At 40.7% G+C, this 27,171-nt stretch overlaps 1 protein-coding gene across 1 annotated transcript in view; it reads left to right on the forward strand.

The window, feature by feature from the left end:
• The window catches only part of LOC140230085 (serine/threonine-protein kinase SIK1-like), a 42,520-nt gene extending 15,552 nt beyond the window's left edge, over window positions 1-26,968 (forward strand). The window contains exons 3-9 of the mRNA XM_072310293.1: window positions 2,524-2,640; window positions 7,345-7,408; window positions 9,684-9,799; window positions 17,466-17,636; window positions 23,615-23,738; window positions 24,446-24,663; window positions 25,101-26,968. Of these exons, the coding sequence (XP_072166394.1) occupies window positions 2,524-2,640; window positions 7,345-7,408; window positions 9,684-9,799; window positions 17,466-17,636; window positions 23,615-23,738; window positions 24,446-24,663; window positions 25,101-26,864 (2,574 nt within the window). The 3' untranslated portion in view covers window positions 26,865-26,968. The remainder of the gene's footprint in view (window positions 1-2,523; window positions 2,641-7,344; window positions 7,409-9,683; window positions 9,800-17,465; window positions 17,637-23,614; window positions 23,739-24,445; window positions 24,664-25,100) is intronic.
• The last annotated feature ends 203 nt before the right edge of the window (window positions 26,969-27,171 follow it).

Genomic DNA, 27,171 nt, shown 5'->3' on the forward strand with positions numbered 1-27,171 from the left:
CAATGGAGCCTCACCGTTGCTCTCTCTCCCTCTCTCTCTCTCTCTCTCTCCTTGCCAAGTGTCCAGATGCTGAAGGTGTGTAATGATAACATTACATATTTTTAAATGCCCCTGTGTAAATATCATATTTAATCAATGGCGAAACTCAATCGCTCTTGTCAACATTTGACGTCATAAAGTTCAGAACTTGTATATTTTCATCTCTCTCTCTCTCTCTCTTTTTCCTCTCTCTTCTGAACTGTTCAGAGAAAGACAGGAAGATATAGATAAAGAGAGAGAGAGAAAGAGAGAGAGAGATAGAGACATATAGCAGTAATTGCCAAACCTTGAAATTCCACGTTCGAAACAAGAGAATCAGGCATGCGTGTTATGATGGCCCTTAGTTCCAGGTCCGGGGAATGACGTAAAAGCTGGGCGCTAGTCAAACACGAGGGTTGGCCAATGTGTGCACAGCGGTGCACATCAGTTTCCCTTTTCCCCTCTCTTCCTTCTTTCTCTTTCTCCGTCTATCTATCTCTCCATCTCTGTCCATCTTTGCTTCAACAGCTCGTTTTCACCTTCCATGAAAGGAACATTCTTGTGCAATTTCCCCTTTCCCTCGCCTGATCTCACACTGCGTTCACCCCCTGTAGTGCCAAAGCACTGTATTCTAATCCACTCGGTTGACGTATGTTTTATCATATACAATGTATGCGTATCTTCATGGTATACGATAGATGCTGTAGTTTCAACTTATCCCATTCACATCCCAGATGAAACGTCAGGTTGCATTGTACTGGACATTGCCAGAAATGTTCTTTGTAAAGTAATTTGATTCTGAAGAATATGGACACAAGTCGTCAACTTCTGTTTTTTATTAATGCAGATTCTCCATTTAAATTCAATGTGACCCATGTACCATGTATGGATTGAGGATGATGTGGTTATATTTCTAACTACTCTAATTTTGATACATCTCCCTAAACTACACTGTGCATGTTTGACACTCAAAGTATGTACATCCAAGACCTTGACCCAGTGGCAAAATGATGGACATATCAGCACTTGTGTGATAATCAGATCTGACCAATATTTCTTTGATTTGCATATCTGTGCTTTTTATGAAGGATTTATGATTTTTTTGAGTGTGTGAATTTTTTTTTCGCAGTTATTGTTGTTGTTTTTATTCTTGTTATTCCTAAATACCAATTGAGTAATTTATGTATGTAGTTATTTTGCCATACAGTACGTTGCAATGTAACATAGTGTATACATACTGCTTATGAATGAGATGTGAGGGAGTGACACATTTATCAATATTTTACAACATCTCGATATAAAAAGGAAATAAAAAACAAAAACAAAAACATTGCAAGGACAAACAGTGACTCTCTTTTTTTTTCTTTTGGACTGTGAGATAATTGGAATGGTCAAGGAGTATTCTTAATTGTCTGCAGTACTTGATTGCAGAAGACTTACAAATTCTGTAACTTGAATGTCACGTACTGATCACTTGGTGGAATGAAGTGACATACTGTAAGACCATGCCTTGGTAGTGAATAATGTGAGATGATACATTACATTATTTTTCATTATTCCCTTTTCCTTAAAGCTTCAGGACCACACACACCTCCACTGCTTCCAGTATTGACATTGTTATGATGTTTGTAACCTTCAAAGTTTTAATTTTTGATGATTAGTTTGCAGTTTTAAACTAGTTTACAGTGTGCATCCGCACAACAGCTAAAACTTAAAACTCTCTCGGAGCAAGAGTCACACTCGATGGTTAAACCACAGAAGCCGAAGAACACAAGCATCTCTACACACACTGCTAGCAATAATTTGTGCAACAATACAGTAGTGTACAACACACACTTTAGCTTGACCCAAAAACTGAGGGAAATGGGGTTCACGGAGAGGTCATGCTAATTTTCAAGTTCATTGCTTGTCATGTCCACTACTATCGGGGACCCCCAATGGCTCGTCGGATAGAGCATATACCTTAAAGACATCTTGTGCTTCTAATCATGGACTAATCTTTGAAATTGCTAACTTTCGAGTGCATCGACAGAGTTGTACATGGGGCTAAACCACAAACTATATCTTGAAGATTGAAGCTCCTATAGCAAATCTTTAGATTTTGATGAGAATGCTGTGTGAACATACATACGTAGGGTCTGCTGAAAGTACAAGTGTACTTCCTTGAACCCATTATGGTACTTCTGCAATGTGGATATTTTCTATACATGTATGTTTGCTACAATACATGGCACATGGTTGTGGTAGACACTGAGTTAATAAAGGTACATTACATCTTATCCCTCGATGTTTTATTGTTCTTGATGGGTCCTATTTTTTAATACTTTCAAAATTAGTGATAATCCTGTAGTATTTCTAACCATGAAGGGGATCTTACAGCCCCCTCATACCCCTGCTTTTGATAACTGTTGTACATTTTTCTCTTGGAACGTTTTAGGATCTTACAGCCCCCTCATACCCCTGCCTATGATAACTGTTGTACGTTTTTCTCTTGGAACGTTTTAGGTTGCCATCAAGATCATTGACAAGTCACGCCTGGATGACTCCAACTTGAAGAAAGTCTACCGGGAAGTGCAGATCATGAAGATGCTATCACATCCAAACGTCATCAAACTCTACCAGGTAAAAAAAAATAGTAAAGTATAATAAAATAAAGAGAAAGAGAAAGCTGCCCTTTCATCAGCTTTTCAGTGATTCACAGACTTTATTATTTCACTAGAAAATGATGCCAGCTGAATCCAAATCTTCAGGGTTCTTAAGGTTGACATTGAATCAAATGAGCACCGTGCAATTATAAAAGACATTGGAGGTGAGTCTTTGAGGCCAACAGAAACCAATTAAGGTGTTCTGTGGTTTCAAACTGACTCATCCTCATCAGAGAATGCTGGTAGAAGCCTCATGAGTGATTTTTAATTTCTTATTCCTTTTCAGAACTTTGATATCAAGTTTCATTCAAATGTATCGAATAAAGATATACAACATAATCGCTCTTTAGATCTCTGGGCTTTTGCCCACCACTGGTATATCTATACTGATGTTTTATGTCCATGTTTTGCATGACCTCTGGAAAAAACAGAACATACTTGATAACCTACAGATATACTCTCTCTCCTTCCAAGGTACTGGCCAAAGTGTCAGAAGCATTGATTGGGTGTAAAGCTTTTGGTTTTAAAGTCCACAGTTTGCATTCTATCAGGTGTTCAGCACTAGAATTAGCTAGATTTCAAACACATGAGAAAGATTGCACATTGAACAATTTGTTAGGGTTACAGTTATGTGCCCTATTTCACACACACAAAAAAGAATGCAAGTCGAACAAATTGATAGGGTTATAGAGTTTTGTGCCCACGCAGTACCAGAAGTGAAGGAGGGCGGGTTAGGTTACGCTCTACTAAAAGATTGTACAATTGAGGCTGGTTCTGTGCCAAGTTGTGATTGCAGTGGAAGAAGCGTGATGTATGCTTCAACAGAACATCTTCTCCAGACCAGCATACACTTTACTGTACTTCACATGTTATTAGGTGCCTGGGATGAGCGGGAATATGTGGCTGTTTTGATTGCCTACTGTACCGGCCTGCAGCAAAGCAAGTGTCACTTTTGTTATTGGAACCAGGAAATCTTTGAGCTTCTGCAAAATCCTGCTTGGAGTGTCAAATGCACTCAATGACTTTTGATTAACACTATCACATCTACAGCTGTATTTTCTATCCATAGAGTAAGTGTGTGAAATTTGAACACATTGACTCATTGGCTCAGAAAGGGGTAAGGATAGTGTGTTGGTTCTTATATGTTTGTTTGTTTGTTTGTTATTGTTTTTTAAAGGAGACATGTATCCATATGTTAACTGTGTTGTAAGGAGCTCATGTAGTTTAACTTATAAGAAAAAGGGGGGTGGGTAGGGTACTGTCAGCGAAGTTGAGGCTTGATTCCTACGTGGGCATTGTGACCCCATGGCTGTTAAAGGGTGTAAGGAATATTGTTCAGGGTAGGGAGATATGAAGAGTTTTGTCGCAAAACCAGCTAACTCCATTCTTGTTGAGTGGCTATATTTGTGATTTAAAGCTGCTAGAAAGTGAAGAAAACAATCAGAAAATACAAAATATTTCAATCATGACTTCTAAAATATTCCTTGTTATGTCACTAGTGAGTTATTACTGGAATTGTTTAATTTTGCTCTATCTGATGGTGGACTTACAAACTTGTAATTTGAAATGTTTAAAAATGGCTTTTATTTAGCTCATTTTAAAATACAATTCTTCATGTGTAGGTTTTGTTCGAAACTCCTTTTGTCTTTAACTATTAATAATTAGTCAAAATATGTTCTTTTGGCATGAATGCATCATCCACATGCAATTTTTGGCCAATGCATCTCAAAGTTACACTCTCTGTAAAGTGAATGAAAGGTGCTCAGCCTGAACTTGCTCCGTACCAACGGGTTATCACCGTGGCAACTCTTTGATCTGCATATCCCTGTACATCCCAACTCCCAGATGAGTCAAGAGATATACAGGTCATCTTTTGAGGAAGATACTTAATGATGTCATTCCATGATGATTCACAGATTATAGTTGCGTAGGTTAGTAATCCCAGGATACTGTGTAGCACAGTCTGGCTGTATCTGTCTATTCCTTCAGAGTGGAATCAGTTTTGTGTATCGTATTGGCACACCAGGAATTCTATAGAAGTCAGTGTGAAGTTCAAATAATATCCTCGCTATGCCAGTGTCTGTAAGGGTGCATTCCATCTGTCTTGCAGACACTAGTTAGGTCTCATTTTTGGATGCTATTGTACGCTTAGGCTGTACATGTAATAAGATTGTGGTAACTAGTGATGTTTGTTGTGAAATATGTGCCCTCAAGGACTATTATAATTATGTACATATACGCGCTTGTTTGTACATTCCCAATGACATTCTTGTAAATGCATCATACAATATCATGCAGTATGCCTACACGTACTGTATGTATACTTGTATGTTCCATGCAAAACACAGTGTGAGATGATACTAACACTGATCGAATAACATGGTGCTATGGCAATTCTTGATGCAAGCACAATATTATAGTGTGATCATGCAATATGCTGTGATATTGTGTCTGCACACTGATGAATAATCTACTAGCTGTAGGAGACATGCATTTGCACCAGAGTAAAACCTTGTGGTTTTCTCTTTGCTATAAACCTCTCCATAAAACATTCAACCCTCTTTCTCCTTCTTCTTCTTCCTCAATTTTTTCTCTTTTTCCTCCTCTCAGTCATTCCACATACATCCTTTTAATATTTGTCAGAGACCTCGGAAAGCAGTGTTTATCTTTGGGATAAATTGCATTCTTTCTACCCTGGTCCTTTATCGGCCTTCCTGGTTATTGACGTCATTGGCTGCAGCCCGTTGTCAGCCAGCTGGGCCCTAGTCTTAGTCCTCAGACCTATTTGTTATGGTGTCACAGAAATGTCTGCAAATTCAAATGTATCTACATATTATTGTATGACTTTAACTGTCTGTCTTTCAGCCCTGCTTTAGTACTGCTTTACTGAAATATTTTTAGGCAGTAAGACTGAGCACTTAATTCTGGCAAATGAGTATTTCATAAGGTTTACGTAAACGATGTTTCACGTCAGCAAACTTTTAATAGTTTGTGATTCACCTTCAAAACATTTTAAACTTTTATGCGATCCATTGTCATGACATTAAGATCTCTCTCGATCACTCTCTTGCTCTTTCTGTACTTGAAAGTTAGCTTTAAAATACTGAGTAGCTAATTTTTGTCACTCTCTTCGTTACATATTCAACAATGCAAGTGATGAAATGTCATGCATTATGCAACTTGTCTTCATGTAGATTGTAATAGATCGAGCACAATGGAGAGAAGCTAATATTTGTTGAGCTATGAGTAAGGTCTCTTCCTGTACTGTATTGAATCATGGACCTACCATGATTGAATGGAGGATGGAAAAGTGTCTGGAATCAACAATATGTACACTTCCTTTTGTTTGGAGAAAAGGGGGAGAGAATTTGGCACACACACACACCGATACCCAAAAGAAAAGAAAAAGGAGAAAGGAAATAAAAAAAGAATCATGGCTTGTGTGCAATAACTGCAGAGTCAAGATGACAAGACTACACATGTGATAACTCATTCATACAGTCATATGATTGTACACTGCACACGCACACACACCGCAACACACACACAGTGTAGTCACTAATGAACTGTGTAAAGTCCAATAGGAGACGCATACTTCCTGTGTGTCTAGATAGAAGTACATGCTGCGGCGGCAATTAACACATTATCAAAGGACATTGATGTCCACAAACCTTGGCACAGTGTTGATTTCCCTTTGGTTCCACGAACTCACTCTATTATAATAGTTCTTCCATGGAACCACAAATCTCGAAACTGTCGTCAGCCAGTTGTCATGGCTGGTCTCCATTTACTGCATTTCATTGTTATTGTTCCACAGAGATTTGATAGTATCCCCCCCCCCCCCTTTTTAAGTACTGCATCTAATTTCATTTCCAAAAACAAATCTGTTTGTGACAATCAATTTTCCTCATTTCATTTCATCTTGTTTCTTCTCATTTAATATGTCTGTTACTAAATTTCTGTTCCTCTTTGTTAAGCTGATTTCATAACAGATTTTGACAACAGGAACACTATCTCAGCTCTATCAAGTCCTTAATATGTCTTTTCTTTTTCAAGGTGAAAAATATTTTTGTTCTAAAATGTTCCTGAATATATCTCCCCCCTGCAAATATATTTGAATTCCCACATATTATAAGTGAAGAGATATACACAAGATTGCTATTACATGCATATTGATTGTCAACAAAAGAGATTACCCCAAATGTAGGGTGACACTATAAATGCTCGCACACAAAAAGTGCTATATTGACTGTCAATCCTTTCAGCCTCTTGGTCATGAGTTGTATATTTTCTCTCGTCGAAAATCGTTTCTTCCACATATTTCCTAGGAGTCTGCATTTATATGATTATGAACTCAAAGTGAGTTTGAAAGAAGAAAGCTGCATGGCTTTCTTAGTAAGGTTCTCATGTGTCTGTTTTTATTCAGTAATGAATTCAGCTTGACGCTTATCAAATACTCCAAGAAGAAAAAGAAAAAAAAAACAACAACAATAAGTGTGGTTTCTCCGTACCACTTTCAGATTTTGTGAAATGTAATTTTTCGTTGTTGTTATCGTCAGAAGTCTTGCATTAAACTTTCATGTGAGTTCCTACATGTAGGTGTTTCTGAGATTTGAGTATTGATACGGATTAGTGTTGACACCAGAGGTCATGCTCTTCGTGTTTTCTTTTCCCACCATAGGTCATGGAGACAAAGAGCATGCTGTACCTCGTCACGGAGTACGCCAACAACGGGGAGATGTTTGGTAAGATGATATTTGTGTCATTGTCCCCCTCGGTGGCCGACATGGGGATGGTTGCGATATCTCGGCACCAGATCATGTTATTCTGGTGCCCTGGATTTCGATGCTGAGACCCTGAAATGTTGCCCTGAAATGTTGCTAAGAGGGGAGACCTGGAGGTTAAGGCATCGAATTGGTCAGAGAGGGGGTTGAAAAAGAAATTAAAGGTGGTGGTGGGGTTGTAAATATTGAGGAAATGGATTTCGTAGGGAGGAGGGATAAAATGCCAACACATAGAGTCCCTGCACTCTATCAAAAATGTCTTTTTAGTTATTAGTTTACAGGGTTCTGAACAAATAAACAGTCTTGATATGCACTAGACTAAAATGTTGATGTGTTACACGTATCTGGTCGTATTGAGATTTTGCAGTGTTACAAAATTTCATTGTCCATTTGTGAGATCAAGTAGGAAGGTAAATTTGCAAAACTTTTGATTACATTGAATTCTGTTTTGTAATGAGTCTGTGGTTTTGTTATTGGATTGATTGTAAGTTGAAAAACTTCTATCAATTTAGTTAGACCTTTACAGTATGAAAATCTTTCATATCTTGAGATATGAAATTGTTTCACAAATGCAAATGTTGTTACGAAAAGGAAAAGCCCTTTCACACACAGACCATAAAGTCGTTATCGTGTGCTACAATGCGTGTTATTGAGTACTTGCTGTATACGCACACTGATTGAAACCAACCTGCCTCTAAGGTTCTACACAAGTGCGGGCAAATGTTGGATTGAAATATTTTTGTCTGGGCAAACGTCATACAGACAAGCTTGTCATTCTGAAGCCGCCAGCCAGGCACACCGAAGCCTTTGGAAAAACAAAAACAAAAACAAGAGATTCAACGTCGCGTCCACACATCGCTGGCTGTGTACAGCATTCTGCCATCCAGGCTATGCTTGGAATTCGACCGGAAACATCAGCTGAGACCGATGCCCTATTCTCATTCCTCCCTCCTTCCCCTCCCTACCCCTCACCCCCCAGCTACCCCCCCCCCCCCAGCTCATACCCATCTCACCATTGGAGAGATTTGAGCCGAACTGTGTTTCTATGACCCAATTCCGTCTTCGTGGTTCACCCTCTGACGCAGGCTTCTTCTTATCATAAACCCCGCTTCCCTGGCCCCGCCTCCCTTCTCACCCTGACCCCGCCTTCTTTCTCACCATGGCCCCTCCTCCTTCCTCCCCCATCTCCTTAATCTGCGATAGAACGGATGTTTGTTCTCTTTTTATAGCTCTTCCTATTGCTCTGCCCATTCAAGTTATGTGTATACTCCTTACTCAAATTCCCATCTCTCCCGAGGGTTTCATTACCATCCAGATATGTTTTCTGTCTTAAACACGTTTGTTTCTCCATCCAGTAGTTTGTCAAGTCATCTATCCATCTCTCTTTCCCTCCTTTTGTTTCTCTTTCGCCCTTTCTTTCCTTTATACTCTCCCTTTTATCCCATTATTCAATCACATTCCTGAGTTCAAGTTTCTGCCATTTTGTTCTCCAAAGTTTCTGTCCTTCAATTAAAACTTATGTGAATGCACTTCAGAATTGCATATTTTAAATTTGAGTGCATTTCTCTATGACACTTTTAGTTACTATCCCATTGTGTTTATGAGTGGTGGTTTTATCAATCTGTAAAGTCTGTGGAAAACAGAAAAACCTGCCTCAGTTCATCATTCAAAATGTATTTCCCAATACTGCATCCCATCGTAACCATGACAGTGGCTACAGCAATGATATCCTGTAGAATGCAAAAAATAGGTGTTTATACGGTTCAGGAAAAGCCAACAATATTTGCCTCGGGTTTCTAAGACTTGGTATACATTGCAGTCAAGTTTTAATCAAGAAAATGAATCAAGGTCATACGTGTGTCAATGCAGAAGAATAATGAGGATTTTCTTCCTTTCGGCGGTGCGATCCCCTTTCATTGTTTTTCTTTCGTAACGTGGATGTCATCACTTCCTGTTGTCATGAGTTGTCGCCGTTCTCGTAAAGGAGAATTCAGACGGGAGGGTAGGCTGCGAGAATGTCATTTAATGTAGAACGAAACATGAATGCATCGCTATTGTAATGACACCATTATGAGGCATATACACATATGGATGTATGTGTGTATTATGTCTGTATGCATATGTCAGTATGTATATATGTATATACAGTATATATTATGTATATTACAAGTAGGTACGTGCACATTGATATTAATTTTTTGTTTCTTCTTTGCTTGTTTTTCTCATTCACATGTAGACTACTTGGATACTCATGGGCGGATGACAGAAAAGGAGGCGAAGAAGAAATTTCGGCAGATCCTCTCGGCGGTGGAGTACTGTCATAAACGGCACGTCGTCCATAGAGATCTCAAGGTACATATTCCTTCCCGGAAGAAAATCCTCCAATCAGTCAGAAAAGTTACGGTCAGACTGGCAAAAGATATCGGAAGTTTTGCCAGTGTGACCACAAACTTCCTGTGAAACTTCCTGCGAAACTTCTTGTCGCCACTTCCCACTCAAACCAGGGATATTTCCCCCACCCTCGATCTTTTGCCATTGTGACCACAAGAAACTGAAACTTCGCAATTTTTGTCACATGACCAGTCCACCACCTGTTTGTGGAAGGTGCCTCCAAAGTGCATGGCTATTGTGTTGTACAGGTGCTCATTGTTGCATCACAAGCACTGGCCATCAAACAGCACGCTCTTTCCTCTTCTTTGAGCATGTGTACTAATGACCAAAACTTCTTGATGAAAGACAGAGAAGTTTGGGTGCCAGTGTGACCGGACTGCAACCAAAAACTTCACAATCTTAAACTTCTTAATCTTTTGCCAGTCTGACCGCGCATATACAAAGAAGTAGATGCGACGTCCCTCCCTCCTCAACTTTGTTTAATTTCTGTGTTTTAATGATCAGACATGACTAATGTTATGTATATCTTTTTTCAGTAAGTGTGATATTTTGTTTTGTGAGAACTTGGGACCATTTATCATCACTGTGATGTTCAACGAGAAAGTATACAGGAAATATTAATGATGAAAGAAAATTGTTATGAAATAGGGCCTACACTGTACTGTTGCCTCTTACAGAGAGCAGTGACTTTTAATAGCGTGTGATGATGCTCGCTGGATATAATGCAAATGGTGTGGTGTGTGAGATTTACGCAAGATTTCTGAGGATTTTAGTGATGTGTGTGTTTTTTGTGTGTGTGCTGAAGCAAATTTTGTTTGACGAAATGTCATTGTTGTTTTTTTCTTCCTTTTCCTTGAAACAAAGTGTGATGGAGATTAGAAGTAGATTGTGTTTTTGTTTTTTGTAAAGCTTTGATGAGGAACATAGCATCTTTGAGGTGAAGGTTGAAGTAGAGGAAAAAAGAGGGAGATGCGCATATATTCATTGAGAGATACAGATAGGAAATGGTTATAAAACGAAAGAGAGAGAGAGAGAAGGAGCAAAAATATATATGAAGAAAGATATAAGAGGAGAGAGAGAGGGGTGGGGGGGGGGTGGGAGAGAGACAAGGATTTGGTTATTGAGGAAGAGGTATAGAGTGCTGTAGATTGTGGCTAGCAACGCGGGGACCACTCCTTGCACGTGCCAATTGGCGCTCGCTACCGAGCATTGACGTCAGGACGGCAGGTACGCTAGCAACCAGCCTCTGCCTTTTGTCCTGGCGTGAAAATGGTGGCCTAATTATTGGGCAGACACTCTCTCCCCCCTCTCTTCCTCTCTCTCTACCTCCCTGGTGTTGCACTGGAACAGAAATAAGGCATGGGAGACCTAGGGGTGGGGAGTGGTTTCGAAGGGGGGGGGGGCAGTTCATAGGGGAGGGGGGAAATAAGGAAAGAAGAATAGTGTTGGGAACACTGTTTCATGTCTTGCAGAATGACATACAAATTGTTGCGGTATCCGTTGAATACTCTGCATGCTTGTAGCGATCAGTCTCAATAGAAGAACCTCCTTTTGTGCTTGTAATTCCCCCCCCCCCCCCCCCCCCCCCCGCCGATACATCAACCTCACATTTCCCAGCGAGCTGCATGAAAAAACATGTTCTGAATGCAAAGGAAGGAAGGCAGTTTTCCCAATTGCAAAATGCACATGAGATACAATGTATGTACAGGTAATGTTTTTATTTTCTCTTTTGTTAGGGTGATGGTATGATTTGGGTGTCTGTAAAGCAGTCCATATAATCAGAAGGATGTTAAATGTTAATCCTCAACCAGCAGTTTAGGAATACTTCATGCGGATATTGCAGACCCGCAGACCCAGTGGTTATCATTAGCTGTGCTGTTGTCATAGGTGACCTGTTTGCATATGAATTTCATATGCAGCATTGTTGAAAGGGTTGAACCCAGTGAGAAAATGGGGAAAAAAGGCACATAATATTTGGTTTTAAGCATCATATCCATAAAGAATGGGCTTGCAGCAGCCGCAGTTGTCCGAAGGGCAAACCACCGCCATATCAGGTGCAGAGGGAGCCTTCTTAGCTGATTGTGCGGCAAGAGCCCTTGTGGCACTTAGAAAAAAACAAAAACACAGAATCAGAACAAAAGCTAAACACAGCAAAACATTTATAAAATGGACAGCTAATGAGACCTGGGGATTGTAGACAGAGGTAGGCATGCACAGCACTCCATACGCAGTCACAAACGAGTTCAGTGCTCTGTAGGCGATGCCTTCTTATGTTCTGTGCACAACAAGAAGCAAGGATGAATGATCTATTCATACAGATGATGTTCATAACATGTTGACAACTTTAGAGTAAGTTGGTGTGGCAAGTTTTCAGTCGTGTTATTGTGAGTAGTTGTGTAATTTTTGACATTTGTGGACGATGCGCTCAGAGCTGGCAAGGTGAATTGTTTCTGAGAAAAATGTCAGATGTAGGAACTACCAAGCTGCAAGAGTTGCGTGCCCCCTTATCACCCGTTGTCTTTCGTAGAGCTACATCCTCAGAGTCAAACCAAACCATGGATGGCTGATTACCTCGTTCAGAAGTCGCGAGGAAAATGCACTGGAATGTGTTTTCTTTCATTTATTGTCATGTCTTTTGAATAGGGACATCATTTACTGATACAACATACTAGTCTTGATGGCTTTACCTGTGGTACAGTAGGAAGTTCGAAGGCATTGTCAAATTTTGTGTATACTCCGTTTAATCATGCAAAAAAAAAAAAACACACCAAAAAACAAAATGTGGTATGCTGAGAGGGGAATTCCCAAGCTAGGCCCATCTAATAGTTTGCCAGCTTGTCAGAGGAGTACCCCAGGGATGATTGAGTGAAGAAAAAAAAAGAGTTATGGGATTAAATCTACATCAGGAAAGTAAAAAAAAAACCAAGGTATTCTGAATTGATAGCACACCCCTTCTACAAAATACACATACCAGATTAACACACCCCTTCTACAAAATACACATACCAGATTAAGAGGGAAAAAGCTATTTCAGACAAGCCTTTTGAAACTTTTTCATGTTAATCCTTAATTTGCATTAGTTAATTCATTCATTTTCTTCAGATTGCAAAACAACGTGACTGGTTCCATATTTTCAGTGTTGGCATCTTGTATTGTGCATGATTATTGGCGAATTGATATGCCCTGCCCCAAGGGGTATCTGCAGGCATTATTGGTGGAGTGTTTGAACTCCGGCAGTTAACATGATGAAATATGTTGTGGCAAGAGGGCATCTATTAAAGCAAAGTGAATAGAATGCCTGTTTTTCAAGAAATTGATTTCTGTGATCACGATGACACTGCAGCTTTGAAGAAACAGTAGTCCCATCCAAATCCTCCCCCCTGCAATTCTTCATTAACCACAAACATTGAAACAACATTAAAACATTTCTTGACCTGCTAGTGTGTACCAGAACAAATTGTTTGTGTCAAATTGTGTGAACATTTTTAAAAAGCTGCACCCCAGAAAGGAAATTGGTGCAACTACTGACTGACAGCGGCATCGCACTGAGCACCGGAGACAAGTCAAAACTTTCCGATTCGCAGTAATCTGCCAAAAGGGCAGGAAATTTTAGGACAGTTTACAGTCAATACATCGTGCAACAAATGGGACTATGTGTGCATCAAGAGAGAGACTACAATCTGTCAAGTTAAATGAGTATTTGAAGAGTTTGGATGCAAAATGGGCTAAATGCCATTTTTTAAAATATTTTACAGAAACTTTATCATCAGATAGGGCAAAGTAAAACTCTTCAAATGATACCTTACTTGTAGCATAGCAAGGCATATTCTTGAAGTTACGATTAAGAACATACCATGTTTTCATATTATTTTCTCATGTTTTAGCAGCTTTAATCCAAAAAATCTCAACTTAACAGAATGGAGTTAACTCATTTTACAATCATACTTATCGTATCTTTCTCAAGTTGTTGAATGTGTAATAGAATCTGACACATTTTGTTTTTTTTGATAAGGAGAGCCATACAAAATATTTGTATGGCCTTAGACAGAAACTGTAGAACTGCTGTAAAACAGTGATTATAAACTCTACAAAAGCAATGTCATGCTCATTTGTTGAAGGCAACCAAAAAGTCATGATACATGATTGCAATTGACTCTTACTGTTTTTTTTAACTTTTTTTTTTTGTAACAAATTTTCCTATAGGATTTCAATAATTTGCTTCTCTTCCCCCTCCCCTTGTGCTTTCGTTAAAGACAGCTTTCACTCACCTTGAGAGTTATGGAACTTCATTAAGGTGAAGCCGTATATGTGATGGACATATTATGATGCAGTATCTACGTATCACGTCATGATGTTGCTTTGACGTGCAGTGACATTCTCAGTTTGAAAGCTGCACATTGTTCTTAAAGGTCCCAGTGTTCATGGAAGATATGCTGCATTGAAACAAACACGTCCTACCTATTCCTGCCTGGTAGTGTCGTTTGGATTCCCATTGGATCAGGCTTACATTTAAAGGGTGTGTACAGTTCTGGTCGAGGTGAGGATTTAGCTTTTAACGTTTTGCGAGATATTCAGAAACCACTCTATGAGATGTCAAAGAGCATGCAGTTCTAAAGGGTATCAAAAGTTTATTCGATGAAAATCGGTTTTGAAATGGCTGAGATATCCAAAAACAACGTGATACAAAGAAATCCTAATAAAGTTGTGGCGTGTCGCCTTTTATTATTAGCACTTTTTTGGATATCTCAGACATTTGAAAACCAATTTTCATCAAATAAACATTGAATCTTTCTTAAAATTACATGCTCTTTCATATTTCATAAGAGGCTTTTCATTATCTCACTTAGGAATGTTCAAAACATGAATCCCCACCTCAACCAGTACTGTACAGTCCCTTTAACCTGTTGAGGACGAGTCCCGAGTATACTCGGGCAAGCGTCTATGGGAAATGGGCATTGTAGCAAAATCAAACCATCCTCAACGAGTTAAAGGAAGATTTACCACAGGCACAAGATCAGGCATCTTTATAGTACCAGTTTTCAAGACGTATAATAATCTTACGCATATCATTTTTTTTTTTTATCAACAGCTGGCTTGGGGCTTGCCCTACATAGCAAGAACTAATGCATGCAAACTGGATTTCACCTGCAGGATGTTATTGAATACGTAGGAAGAGGTGAATTGGACAGATTGTAACTAGGTGTTCCCGAAGAAATATGCTTAAATCTGAATTCATTAGGAAGTTGAGATATTACAATTCGGCCAGATAGCCTGAGAGAAGCATGGTCACTGGTGGTTTGCCTGAACAGCGCAGTTTCATCTCATGGGATGGAATATCGAGAGATTGAGATTAATTCCATCCTCAAAAGCTGAGGTAAAACCACAAGCTTTCACACCATGAAACTTTGAGCAGATGGTCTTTTTCTTGGCTTGAAATTTTCTCGAATTGCCACTAGCATTTTAATGTCTTGGGTAGACAAAACCCCGCTGCATGCATTTTACTTTCACGGATATGTGCTCCTCACGAAGTTCTCGAAAGTTTCATGCACTCGAAAATTTCTGGTTATGCAGTAATCTGTGGCACGTGCATTAAGTTTCTTTCTCCGAAGAGGAGAACAACAACAGCATTGATTACACCTCAAACATGAATTACTGAGACCGCACACAGTTTTCTCTCCTCCCTCTCTTATACTGTATTAATATATATACAAGTGTACGTATCTGCCTTGATAGTGAAATAATGTGAATTCAGTTTGATATGAACAGACTAGATTATGTCAAGATGTCTGTTTTCTTTTTTTCATTTGTTTTTTTGTTTTCATTTCAGTCTTTCATATCATGGATATTTGTTTTGTTCGCATGCTTTTTACAAAACTGTTGCTTAATTAGCCTCTCTGAACATAACTCGACCAAGCCACGAAGGTGCGTGGCATGTTTTTTCCAAGTGTGATGGCGGTATTCTTCGAAAGTGTGACTGCAGTACAAGCATCTCATCCGCGATGTACGGCCATCTGCAGAATTTTTGTTTGTGAATGTCTGGAGATGCAAGACTAATACTGGCAAAAAAAAAAAGAAAAAAAAAGAAGAGAACCTCTGCCACTGGCTGGCATATGGCAGCTTTGATCAAGCTAGCGAGCATCTCCAATTCCTGTCTATGATTAGTGTGTGGTGTTGAAGTGCACCAGAGAACACTAGCGTTGTAAATAAATATATGTATATGTGTGTATATGCAGAAACCATACATGTATATATTATATTTCTCTCTTTTTTTTTGGGGGGGGGGGGGAGAAGGAGAGGAAACATATTAGTGTGTGGGAATTCAAGCATATATACCAACAAAAATCAGGACATAAGGTGGGTGTTACATGGCAGAGGGAAATGATTGATAATTGTGGGTGTTACAAAACTCAGGTGTGTAGTGATGACTGTACAATGTAATTTGGTGTATAATGCATGGGCATGATGGATTTATTTCTGTACACTGCAAACTACACAGAACACGAGCAGAATGAAAGAGAGAGAGGGAGGGAGAGAGATACAGATTTGAGGGAACAAGTGAGTTTAACCCGTTGAAGACTAGTCCCGAGTGTGCTCGGGCAGGTGTCTATGGGAAATGTGTGTTATAGCAAAATCAGCCCATCCTTGACAGGTTCAAAAAGATCTTGCATTGCCTACAGAATTCTGTGTGTAATCATGGATGGATGCTTGAATTGTGTTTGCCACCAAAGTTTCCCTGAAACACAATGGCTTTAAAAACAGAAATATTTCTCCTAACAAAAGGACAGAATTGTCTGGAATAATGATATCAACTAGATAACATCTTTTAGCGGCATATTTTCGATTTCCCCACTGCCCCCATGATTATTACATCATTACAGGTCTCAGTCTCTGCATAGAAGACCTGTTGTTAATTTTGCTTTGTTATGTCTTGTATTGTTTAATCTCAAGTGAGGAGAGATAAACAAGATAGCTTTTATGATTAGTATCGGTTTGGACAATATCACTACATGACATAGTACCTATGCAGGCGGTGCTGTAAATATACAGACATACATTGTATATATTAAAACGCTTGTCATGACAGTAGTGTGTGCAAAACTTGCATGGATCAGATATTTAGAAATTCCTAGTCTGTTGCCTGGATTATGCAGGGATTCAGGGAAGAAACAACACACTTGTGACCTGTCATATTTTATTAAATGGTATCTTGCTTGACATCAAAATATACTTATATATCCCACAAATATACAAGATCTATCTATCTCTCCATGCATATTCATAGATACATGTCGTATACAGTTTTCTATACTGTATATGCCATACATTGTACATTTAGCAAGTCAAATTATTTGCAAATGTGGGCTTCCCTACAATTTCACGAGTGGCGATTGAATTCAAGATCATGTACATGCGGTGCAGTAATGACTGGAGAAGTGTATGCATGCACATTGAAATCATGTCGGGATCAGAGTGACTATTTTTGTGATTGTAGTTAGTTTTATGAATAGCACTTGACGCCCAGTACTTGTGAAAGAAAAAACCTGGCTAAATATAATGGCATATAACAGTAGAAGACTTTACAGCAATGCATATTATTCCTTTTTTTGCATCTCCTTTTATTTTTCAGGCAGAGAACCTCCTCCTAGACAGCAGTATGAACATCAAGATTGCCGATTTTGGCTTCAGCAACTTCTTTACCCCGGGTAGGCAGCTTGCGACGTGGTGCGGCAGCCCCCCTTACGCCGCCCCCGAGGTGTTCGAGGGCCAGGAATATGACGGTCCACAGCTGGACATCTGGGTGAGTGGTATCTCCCTTCATGCGTTTTCTTTTAAATCTTACCTATTACGTCATTATAGGACTCTTATTCTGTCGTTATTCGCTGTATTGGCCAGGTGACCATCAATCATATGGTGGTCTGCACTCTTGAGGTCACAGTGATATGCTTGCCCTTGGCATCTATGTAAATCTCACCGTAGGGTATTTAACCCGTTGAGGATGAGTCCCGAATATACTCGGGCAAGTGTTCATGGGAAACGCGTGTTGTAGCAAAATCAGTCCGTCCTCAACGGGTTAATAATGAAATGAATAAACTTGTGCTTTTTAGAGCTTTTGTCTATATACCTTATTTGGAAAGTAGGAGAAATATGTACCTATACATTTGCTTTGTGATACATTGCATATATTTTGTTTATTTGTTTGTTTTTGGTTATGCACTGGCATTGTTTTAACTTGTTCTAATGCAAACATGTACGAGGTGTATGCTGTGTGTCTTTGTTTTCTTGTCAATGATAGTATTAGTCCTACATGCCTGATAAATAATAATCCCAGTAAAGTCATCATACAGTAGCATTGACCACATTTTGCTCACAGTACATCTAATGATGCTATGCCTTGTCACATCGCACATCAAGTTGTTGAATCTTTGCAGAAAGGATAACTGCAGTCTTCACCGCGAAATATACCCTGGGAACAAAATGCAACCCTTACTAATTTTTAGATCTGATTTTGTCTTTGCTGATCTTTGAAAACCCAAGATATTTCTCAGGCAGCCTGGCATGTGCAGTCTTGATTTTGCAGTCTCATAGATTTGTTGTTGTTGTTGTTATGAATGATCACAATATGGAAGGGAAAACATTACTAAGTTTGATGTGGTAAAGGAAAGACACTGTTTAAAATTGTGGTAGAACATATTTTCATTAATGGTGAAGCATTTGATGAAGATGCTTGCAAGTGATAAAAAAAGAATGAAAACCCACATTTATCAAAATATCTCTGACCAAAGTAACCACACATGTAACCTTTCACTGATTGTCTTAAGATTCTAACACCTTTGTCTGTGAGGAAGTTTAAGTATAGTAGATCAAGTAATTTTATACAGATTTTATATTATTTAAGCATTTAGCATTCATTTCTTATTTCATTTTTATGTTTGTTTAAAATATTCTCTTCATACACTGCCAGAGTTGCTAGTTGCACGTGCCATGGAGCTCAAATTTCCCAAAATGGAAATATTTGGTAAAACAGTTCCTCTTAGACTATTCACAGGGTGGTGATTTCAACCGTGTTGATTTATTGACTGTCCCAGGGAGTAAGCTCATTCACCAAAATAGACAAATTTCCATGAATTCATACATGCAGTGATTACTGAGATGATGTCCAGTTCAAAAAAGAAGAAGAAGAAAGGACGAATGAACTTGCATTGCTTTTCCCCTGTAAAGAGACATAATGGGGCTCACAGGAATTGATGTTATATAAGACCTTTTAGAATTAGTACAGTGTGGAGAGGTTTTAGTTTTGTCTGTTACTTGTGTGCTCCTTTTTTTTTGTGTGGGTATGCGGGGGGGGGGGGGGGTTGAGGGACTTAAAGCTAAATTATGGGTTTTTATTGTCTCCTTAAACCCATTGAGGACGAGTTCCAAGTATACTCTGGCAGATGTCTGTGGGAAATGTGTGTTGTAGCAAAATTAGCCTGTCTTCAATGGGTTAAAAGTATATATGAAGAGTTTGTTCGCAAAAGCCGATAAGTCCATTTTTGAAGATTTTGAAGTACGGTCTCTGTCATAAAGTACAAAATAATACCTTTTAAATGATACAATTGGTCACTACATATAAAGGTACATTTTTGAAGTTATGGTCAAAAGAAGCAAAAATTTTCTTATTATTCTCTTTTTTCTTGACCTTTAATTGCAAATATCTCCATTTGGCAAATATGGACTTATCGGTTTTAGCGAACAAACTCTATATTGATGTAATGCCAGTTGTAAGTTGCTTCTTTTGTGGAACACTCAGATCTGTAGTATAGTGTTACTGTTCAAGGCGTGGTAGGAGGTGTATGATTGGTATCGTATTCAAGAGTGCACAGTGTCATGCTTTTTATTCAATGTCATTTGCTGTGTACAGAAACTCAGTTTTCACACTGTGCAATGGTGAGCTAAGTGTAGTATATTCCTGTAATATGTTTGTAGTGTTTTCAGGCGTGTTGTGGCATCCATATCCAATGTGATGATATATGCCTCAATTGTCAAAATCAGTGTAAAGTTCAAGCTCAGTGTACTGAGATTGTCCCTTAACAATAATGCTATGATACTCAGTGTTGTGTTTGGTAAACATTGTATAAAGAGCTCATCATCATTCATGCTCAGTGTATTGTTAATAATACCCTACATGTATGCACTGTTATTACTGTGCATGAAATTTAGCATTGACAGGAATGCCTGGTGTTAAGGCAAAGGTCCTGAACCACACGTGTTGGAATGGAATATACAACAGTGCCTTCCTCTTCCCCTTTACCCTCCGAGTAGGGTTCTGCCTGAGCCCTGCCGTGACCATTACCGGCAGATATGCGCCCGCGCCATGATTGAGGCCCCTGGATGAAATGACGCAAACTTCCACAGCTATGACATCATCGCTCCTAATCACATATCGGAACGGCCTGTCAAAATTTGGCAGGGAGGGTGGGGTGGGATAGGGCTGTAGGGGTTTGTTCAGCTAGGCGAGTGCAGAGAAAGCAAGCAACATGGAGTTCATACTTTAACATGTGTGTCTGCCACCTCAATTCCCATTACATGCGATAGTATCAGCCTCTCAGATCTGCTCACTAGATTTGTGAAACTTGAATGCACTATCTCTTCAATACCATACACATATCCTGCCTGAAAATGTATAAATGAAACTCAAAAGTATTAAGTATGCAGTACTTCTTGTACAATGCAGGTATGCTGCCAAGTTCCTATGAATTTTAGTTATGATTGTTCAATAGCAAAACCTTTCCTTATTTTTTTGTCATACTTGTTGACAGTATTAATATGTAATTCAATTTCCTGGCATTATTATTACTTTCTGTAAATGGCTGAAAAAAAGCCTACTGCTCATTTGTTGTCTAGAAATGTTGCAAGAGCATTGTACCAGCAATATCAAAAGTTGATCCTATTAACATGTGGTTGCTGAGCCATGAAAGCGACAGGTGTAATTGTGTTTTAAAGGACAAGTCAAGGTGTCCAGTGGTGTTCTTCATCTTCCATGGATTTATTGACAAATAATACCAGGCTTAATTCTGTTATGTGTGTGTATGACATAAGACCTCTGGGACAGGTATATGATTACAAATATTTAAATAAAGATTCTAACACAGCCTACATGTACACCTGTACCTCCTCCCTCCCTGCCATCATTGCATTATAATGAAAGCTTACAATTTAGCAGTGCTACGTAGCCTGCCATCTAGAAATCTATTTGGTATCAAGATTAGTCACTCCCTGGCTGGTATGGTATTAACCTAGTTTTTCCGAGGCTGCTTGCAAATGAAATTGGCAGAGAGCAGTCGACGGAGGGAGTGTGGCCTTCGTCTTTTCACACGTGTGCGCTTCAAATATTGGATCATCGGCGGGCTGCGTTTTCCAGCCGATGGCTACATGCGCAGAGCATTGGCACATCGCAAGAAGTGAAGAAGAAGGGGGAAAAAAATCAATGAGGGAATGGTTGTCACGACCCCATGACATTTACAAGTCGCTTGGAAATCTAGAACTAGGTATTGATATTGGCTTTCCATGAGCAGGCGATGTGGCGGATCTTTCCGATCGGTTAGTGGTCTGAATGGGTAGACTAGTCGTCTGCAGAAGAAATCATCACGGGAGGATCGTGTGATGTCATCGGGCCATTCGTAATGAAGGAGAAATTCAGTTGGCACGTTTGGTGGCGGATTACCACATCACCCCGGTTTGCTTTATCGTTAGCATGCTGATGATGCCTCCCGACATCTGTTCTGTCTAAATAGTGCACTAGAAGGGGACTACAGACACACAGACAGACAGACACACAACGCACACACACACACACACACACACACAACCAAGCAACATTCACCAGGAGTATGTGTATGAGGAAAAGGCACTTCCATTCTGAACCCGCTCTGAATTTCTCCCCTTACCCTCTCCCCTTTTTCTCCATTTCCCCTCTCTCATATTTTCATTTAAATTTTCTACTTCTGTCTCTCTTTTCCAGCTTTCCATCCTCAATTTCTCTCTTTACCCCTCCTCTTCCTCCCTTCCCCCCACTCTCTCTCTCTTTCTGAGGAGGAACGGGAGAAGAGAGAATGTGGAAGGGGTCAGGGAATGACCTTTGATATTTACCGTCTGCGAGCGAAAAGGAGGGAAACGTGCACCGCAGACTAGGAAGCATTTCATTCTCGCTCAGTTTTGTCATGGTTACCGCCTTGCGCCTGTGCGCGGTTTTTGCACCCAGCGTTCCGAGCAGGCGTTTGCAGTGGAGGATGTCAGTGAGATACTGGTTTGAATAAGGCTAGCTCCACAGCTCTTCAGACGCTGATTGTCGAATGCAGGCACGAAGGCTTTTTCTCTCTCTTTCTCTCTGTCTTGTCCTTTCATGCTTTGCACGCCATAATGTATTCTGTATCGATTGGCCGTGAGTCAGGGTTGTTAACACCAGAAGTGAATGTGCCGGTAGGGAACAGTGATAATAGAACAAAAGTGATGTCAGATCGTAGGGAAATTCAAGTACTCCAAGGATGAATGGTGGAGGGAAATATGAAGAATAGGCAGAGTACATTGATTATACAACTCAGAATCAAAGAGGATGGCAAAGGAGAATAAAAAAAAAGTTAAAAGAGAGAATTGCGAGCAGAAGGAAGGAGTGATAGATGGGGAGATGAATAGATAGACAAACAGATCAATGATTGGATGAAAAAATGACAGACAGATGGTTCAGTAGCTGTATTGCCATAATGGAATGATATCATTGCTTGCATCAGTATCATTTTCTTATTACTCGTTTTCTCTTCATGGAACCAAACATTTCCTGTATCAACCTGATGAGATTAATATCATATAGGCACTATTTACAGATGAATGTGTCAAGGCTGATTTTGATTTTGATGAATCCTGCCTGACGATCCCTGACCTTAATCCTCTGCAATAGGTTGATCTCTTTACACTGTCCATTCTGATCAAAGCCTCTTTACCAAGAACTGGTCCTTGATTGGTATATTAAAGGACATGGATCTGTACACTGCTGGAAATGATAATAATTTATGGTCTCATTTATCTGAGAGTAGTGGCCTTGTGTGTTAACCCGTTCCATCCAGGAACCTGGTGGCCTGCATGTTAAGTGTATGGGGAATTCAGAATTTAGTATGGAAGGGGTTAAGACTACCCTTCCCAAGTGGTCCTTCCATAGTGGTATTAACCCTATTACTCCAAAGTACCCATCAATCTACACAAGTGGATTAGGATGAACTTCCCAACAAATACGAACACCTAGTCCAAGGGTGTGTACATACATAAGATGGGATTTGAACTTGCAGTCTCCTGTCTAAGGCTCCCAAGCCATATTCACTATACCAGAGTGCCCCTATGTGAGGGTCTAGATGGAGACTGTTGGCCATGATTTTGTCTTGGATGAGTTTTCAAAAGATGAGCCACTTCGAACCAAAATCAAATTTTGTTTATTTTGTAAATGTTGTTAAAATTGTTGGATAAGTGTTGTTCTTTTTGTTTCCTCCTTTTGAACATTGTTATACACTTTGGACATTTGATGAGGCCATTCTCCTGTAAATCTAGCATCTGCAATATTAAACAAAGTTTGTAAGATATCTGTGCCACCATGCACGATTCAAGATTTAAGTCTGTCACTGCCAGTGGGACTTATGCTCCATGAATTGTCAAGAATATTTCATGATTATGGTCTGGCAAGTGTCGAGTCCATAAATTGAGCTGGGGATTTATTCCTTTTTTTTTCTCTCCCACTTGTTCTCCTTGCAGAGTCTTGGAGTGGTCCTGTATGTCCTGGTCTGTGGAGCCCTGCCCTTTGATGCCAACACCCTACCTCAGCTCAAGGAGAGAGTTCTGGCTGGCAAGTTTAGGATACCCTACTTCATGTCTCAAGGTACGTAGGTGCCAGTTTTACAACTGAGAACTACCACCATCTCATCTTTAATATTAGCATAACATTGTGCCGAGTAGGGCCTAAAATTTGCCATCAGGGTAGACATGTGAAAGCAAGTTTTTGAAGGGCACATGTCCAGTGTAGAGAGTAATGGTGTAAAATAAGTGATTGTGTATAGATAGGCAGCAGGCCTTCTTGGTCAAGGAAGGAGTTGGGGCTGGCAAGCATGATAGAGAGTTAATCTTGTTAGTACAACTTCTTGATATCATAGGGTCTTTATAGATTGAGTACCAACATATGCATCCTCTCTCAAACTGACCTTCCTCTTATAAGTTGACTTCCCTGAGCCTAATTCATGGCATCTCTCTCAGATAGCTCCCATTTTTTTTCAAATATTTGCACAAATGTATCAATGACTTCATTCCATGTGCATGCATAGTAGAAAGAGCAATTTTGTTTGTTTGTTTGTGTGATTTATTTTTCTTCAACGTAATTTCATAGATGAATCAGAATTCTTTTTGTAATACCTTAGAAAACATCAATATATAGATTACATCATACACAATTCAAAGGAGAAAAGATAAATGTATACATTGATTCCATTACCAAAATATATTGCATTACCAAACTTGCAAACAATTACCTAAGAAATTATGCAGAAGAGTTTGTGGAATGAACGTCGATCATTTCTCATGACTCTGCCCCAGAATGTGAACATCTCATCAGACACATGCTGGTCATCAATCCGGCCAAGAGACTGACCATCGAGCAGATCAAATCGCACCAATGGCTGGCGGACTGCGTGGTGGCCAACACCATGCCGGTCAGCCCAGTGACGGACATCCCGAAGCCCGTCGGAGAGTTCAACGAGCAGGCGCTGCGTCTCATGCAGAGTTTGGGCATTGATCAGCAGAAGACCATTGATGTAAGCATTTGAGGGATTGTCCCATGTGTTTCCTTAATTTGTGGATCAGCTTATAATTTTGGTGTGAAAAGCCTTGTGTAGTAGGTAATTGAGTAAATGGTGGTGTGAAGGCAATGACAACATCCCAGTAATTCATAAAAATAATTCAATTCTCAGAATGCTGAAAGCCAAAGGCCATTGATAATGTATTGTGAACATAACATCTTCTGATGGTGTTTGTGAAGTATCTTACAGTACATGGAGACAGAATTACTGTACATTTGAGGTACACGTTATACCATCATAATCTTGGTGTTTTTGTTCCTAGGACTTCTCTGATGTAAATCGAATTCTGGTTGATTGTAATGCTGACCATTCATCCAAGATTAAAAGTGTCTCAACTTGTTTGTAAATTACTTATGTTTATGATGGCTTTTGATGTTTTCTTGGTCCTGCAGTCACTTCGAAGGGATGCCTATGACCACTACACTGCCATCTACTATTTACTGGTGGAGAGGTTAAGGCTACACCGATGCAGCTTTCCCGTGGAGGGACGAGTAGATGTGCGAAGCCGCAGACCAAGCTCTGTGGCCGACCACGCTATCATGAAGACTCAGGCAGGCACCATTGCCAACATCACACCCCACCAGAGGAACTCCAATGTTCGCAACGCCATCCAGGTGCAGCAGCAACCGTGCGTGAATACCACCACCCAGGTGCTGGGGTTCCGACCCATCCAACCGCTGACCCCGACCACCCAACCAGTGGTCTCTGAGTCTGCTCAGTGCGCACTGCAGCGCAAGAGGAAGGAGCCCCCACTGCAGCAGACTGCTTGTATCTTCAGCGAGGGCGAGCTGGTGCCGGTGCCGCCAGCAGTCAGTGGCACCCTCCTGGAACCGCTGCCCAGGATGAACGTTCGAAAGGTCAGGTCCATGTCACCCAACCACATGGTGGTCACGTCTATTGATGAGGGTGTGGAGGCAGACTTGCCGGAGAGCGAGAATGAGATGGAGAAAGCTGGATCCATAGAGCACTTCAAAAATCAGCGGACGCACTCCTTGGCAGAGTCCTATGATATCCAATCCAGTATGGCTCCGAGCCTCAGTGACTTTGGCATTGAGCCGCAGGAACTCTCAGCGTCCTTTGACTCCCAGGAGGAGATGGAGGTGGCACAGAATTTTGCCCACGTGCAGGCTCTGTCTGACCGCCTTTTTCATTCTAACTGCAATTCTCCGGACCTGACGCAGCAACAGTCAGAGCCCATGGTCCCACCGCCTGCACCAACGCAAGCCATGTTCCACCATTCGGCATCCTTGGACCGGTCTGGAAGTCATTCTCCTGTGAGTTTCAGGGAAGGCCGCCGAGCCTCGGATGGACTCCTCGCACAGACGGGGCGTGCTTTCCGCCAAGTAACCAAGCCCACGCCTCTCATCAAGGGCATCACTGACATAAACATTGAGAGAAATCCGCACACGCCACTGAATATGAACACATGCAGTCTAGCAGCTGAGCATGGCAACCAACTCCACAGCAGCGGGTTCAGTGTGCAGAATCCAACGGAAGTCGGCAAGGACGTGTCCGACCTGAGCTATCTACCCTGCCAGGTAGGGGAAAAGACCATCACATGGCGGAGGTTCCCTGCCCAGGTCCAATCCATGGAGAGGCGCCAGAATCGCATGCATGCCATGAAGAAGGGGATCCACACTGAGCCCGCAGGTCACCTGACTCACAGCTCATCCCTGGCTGGCCAGTCCAGTCTCGAAGACATGCCCAGGGAGTTCCCAACCCAGGTGGTGCCCTCTCCTCGGCCCCTGCAGCAGCGGTTGATGCAGCAGCGGTTGATGCATAAGCGCCAGCACCTCCAAAAGCAGTCGCAGCTCAGTCAACAGTTCCAGCGCATGCAGCTGGAGCGGCAGCCGAGTTTCGAAGGGCGCCCTCCAGCGCCAAACCGAACAGACTCCTATAAGCAGGCGCAGCAGCACCCTGTTCTTCCACAGTTCGCGCTCAACGACGACGCGGCATTGAACGAGACTCTAATCCAGTGCCACAATGAGTTCAACCAGGCTGCCCCTGCCACCGGCAATGCCCCCGTCTTGTACAATACGCAGCTGCATCAGACACCTGCCAATTTTAGTGAGCCCTCGTTTGACGTCAGCATGGACACTTCTGACATCAACGTGCCACTCTCAGAAGCAGGGAACTTTTCATTCACTCCCTGCTAGCATTTACTCACCAACCAGGCGCAACTTTTGGCGTCCATTGTCTTGTATTTTTTTTCTGGTGAAATCTAGGTAGAAGAGCTGGCTGGTACAGCATCAAAATTTATTTCAACTGAAAATGTTTGAATGTGATATATTTGATTGGTATCAGTTCTCCGTCAAGGAGGAAGTGGATATTTTACCCACTGATTGAACTTATTGAAGAGAAGAAGGGTCACTGGCTAGCACCACTCTTTTGTGCCATTTGAGCCACCACCCGCAAGGTTACAAGGAAGTTTTATTTTTTTGAAGTAGATAGTATTTTTGAGAT

The sequence above is a fragment of the Diadema setosum genome, chromosome 6 (genome assembly GCF_964275005.1).
Source record: "Diadema setosum chromosome 6, eeDiaSeto1, whole genome shotgun sequence".
Lineage (NCBI taxonomy): Eukaryota > Metazoa > Echinodermata > Echinoidea > Diadematoida > Diadematidae > Diadema > Diadema setosum.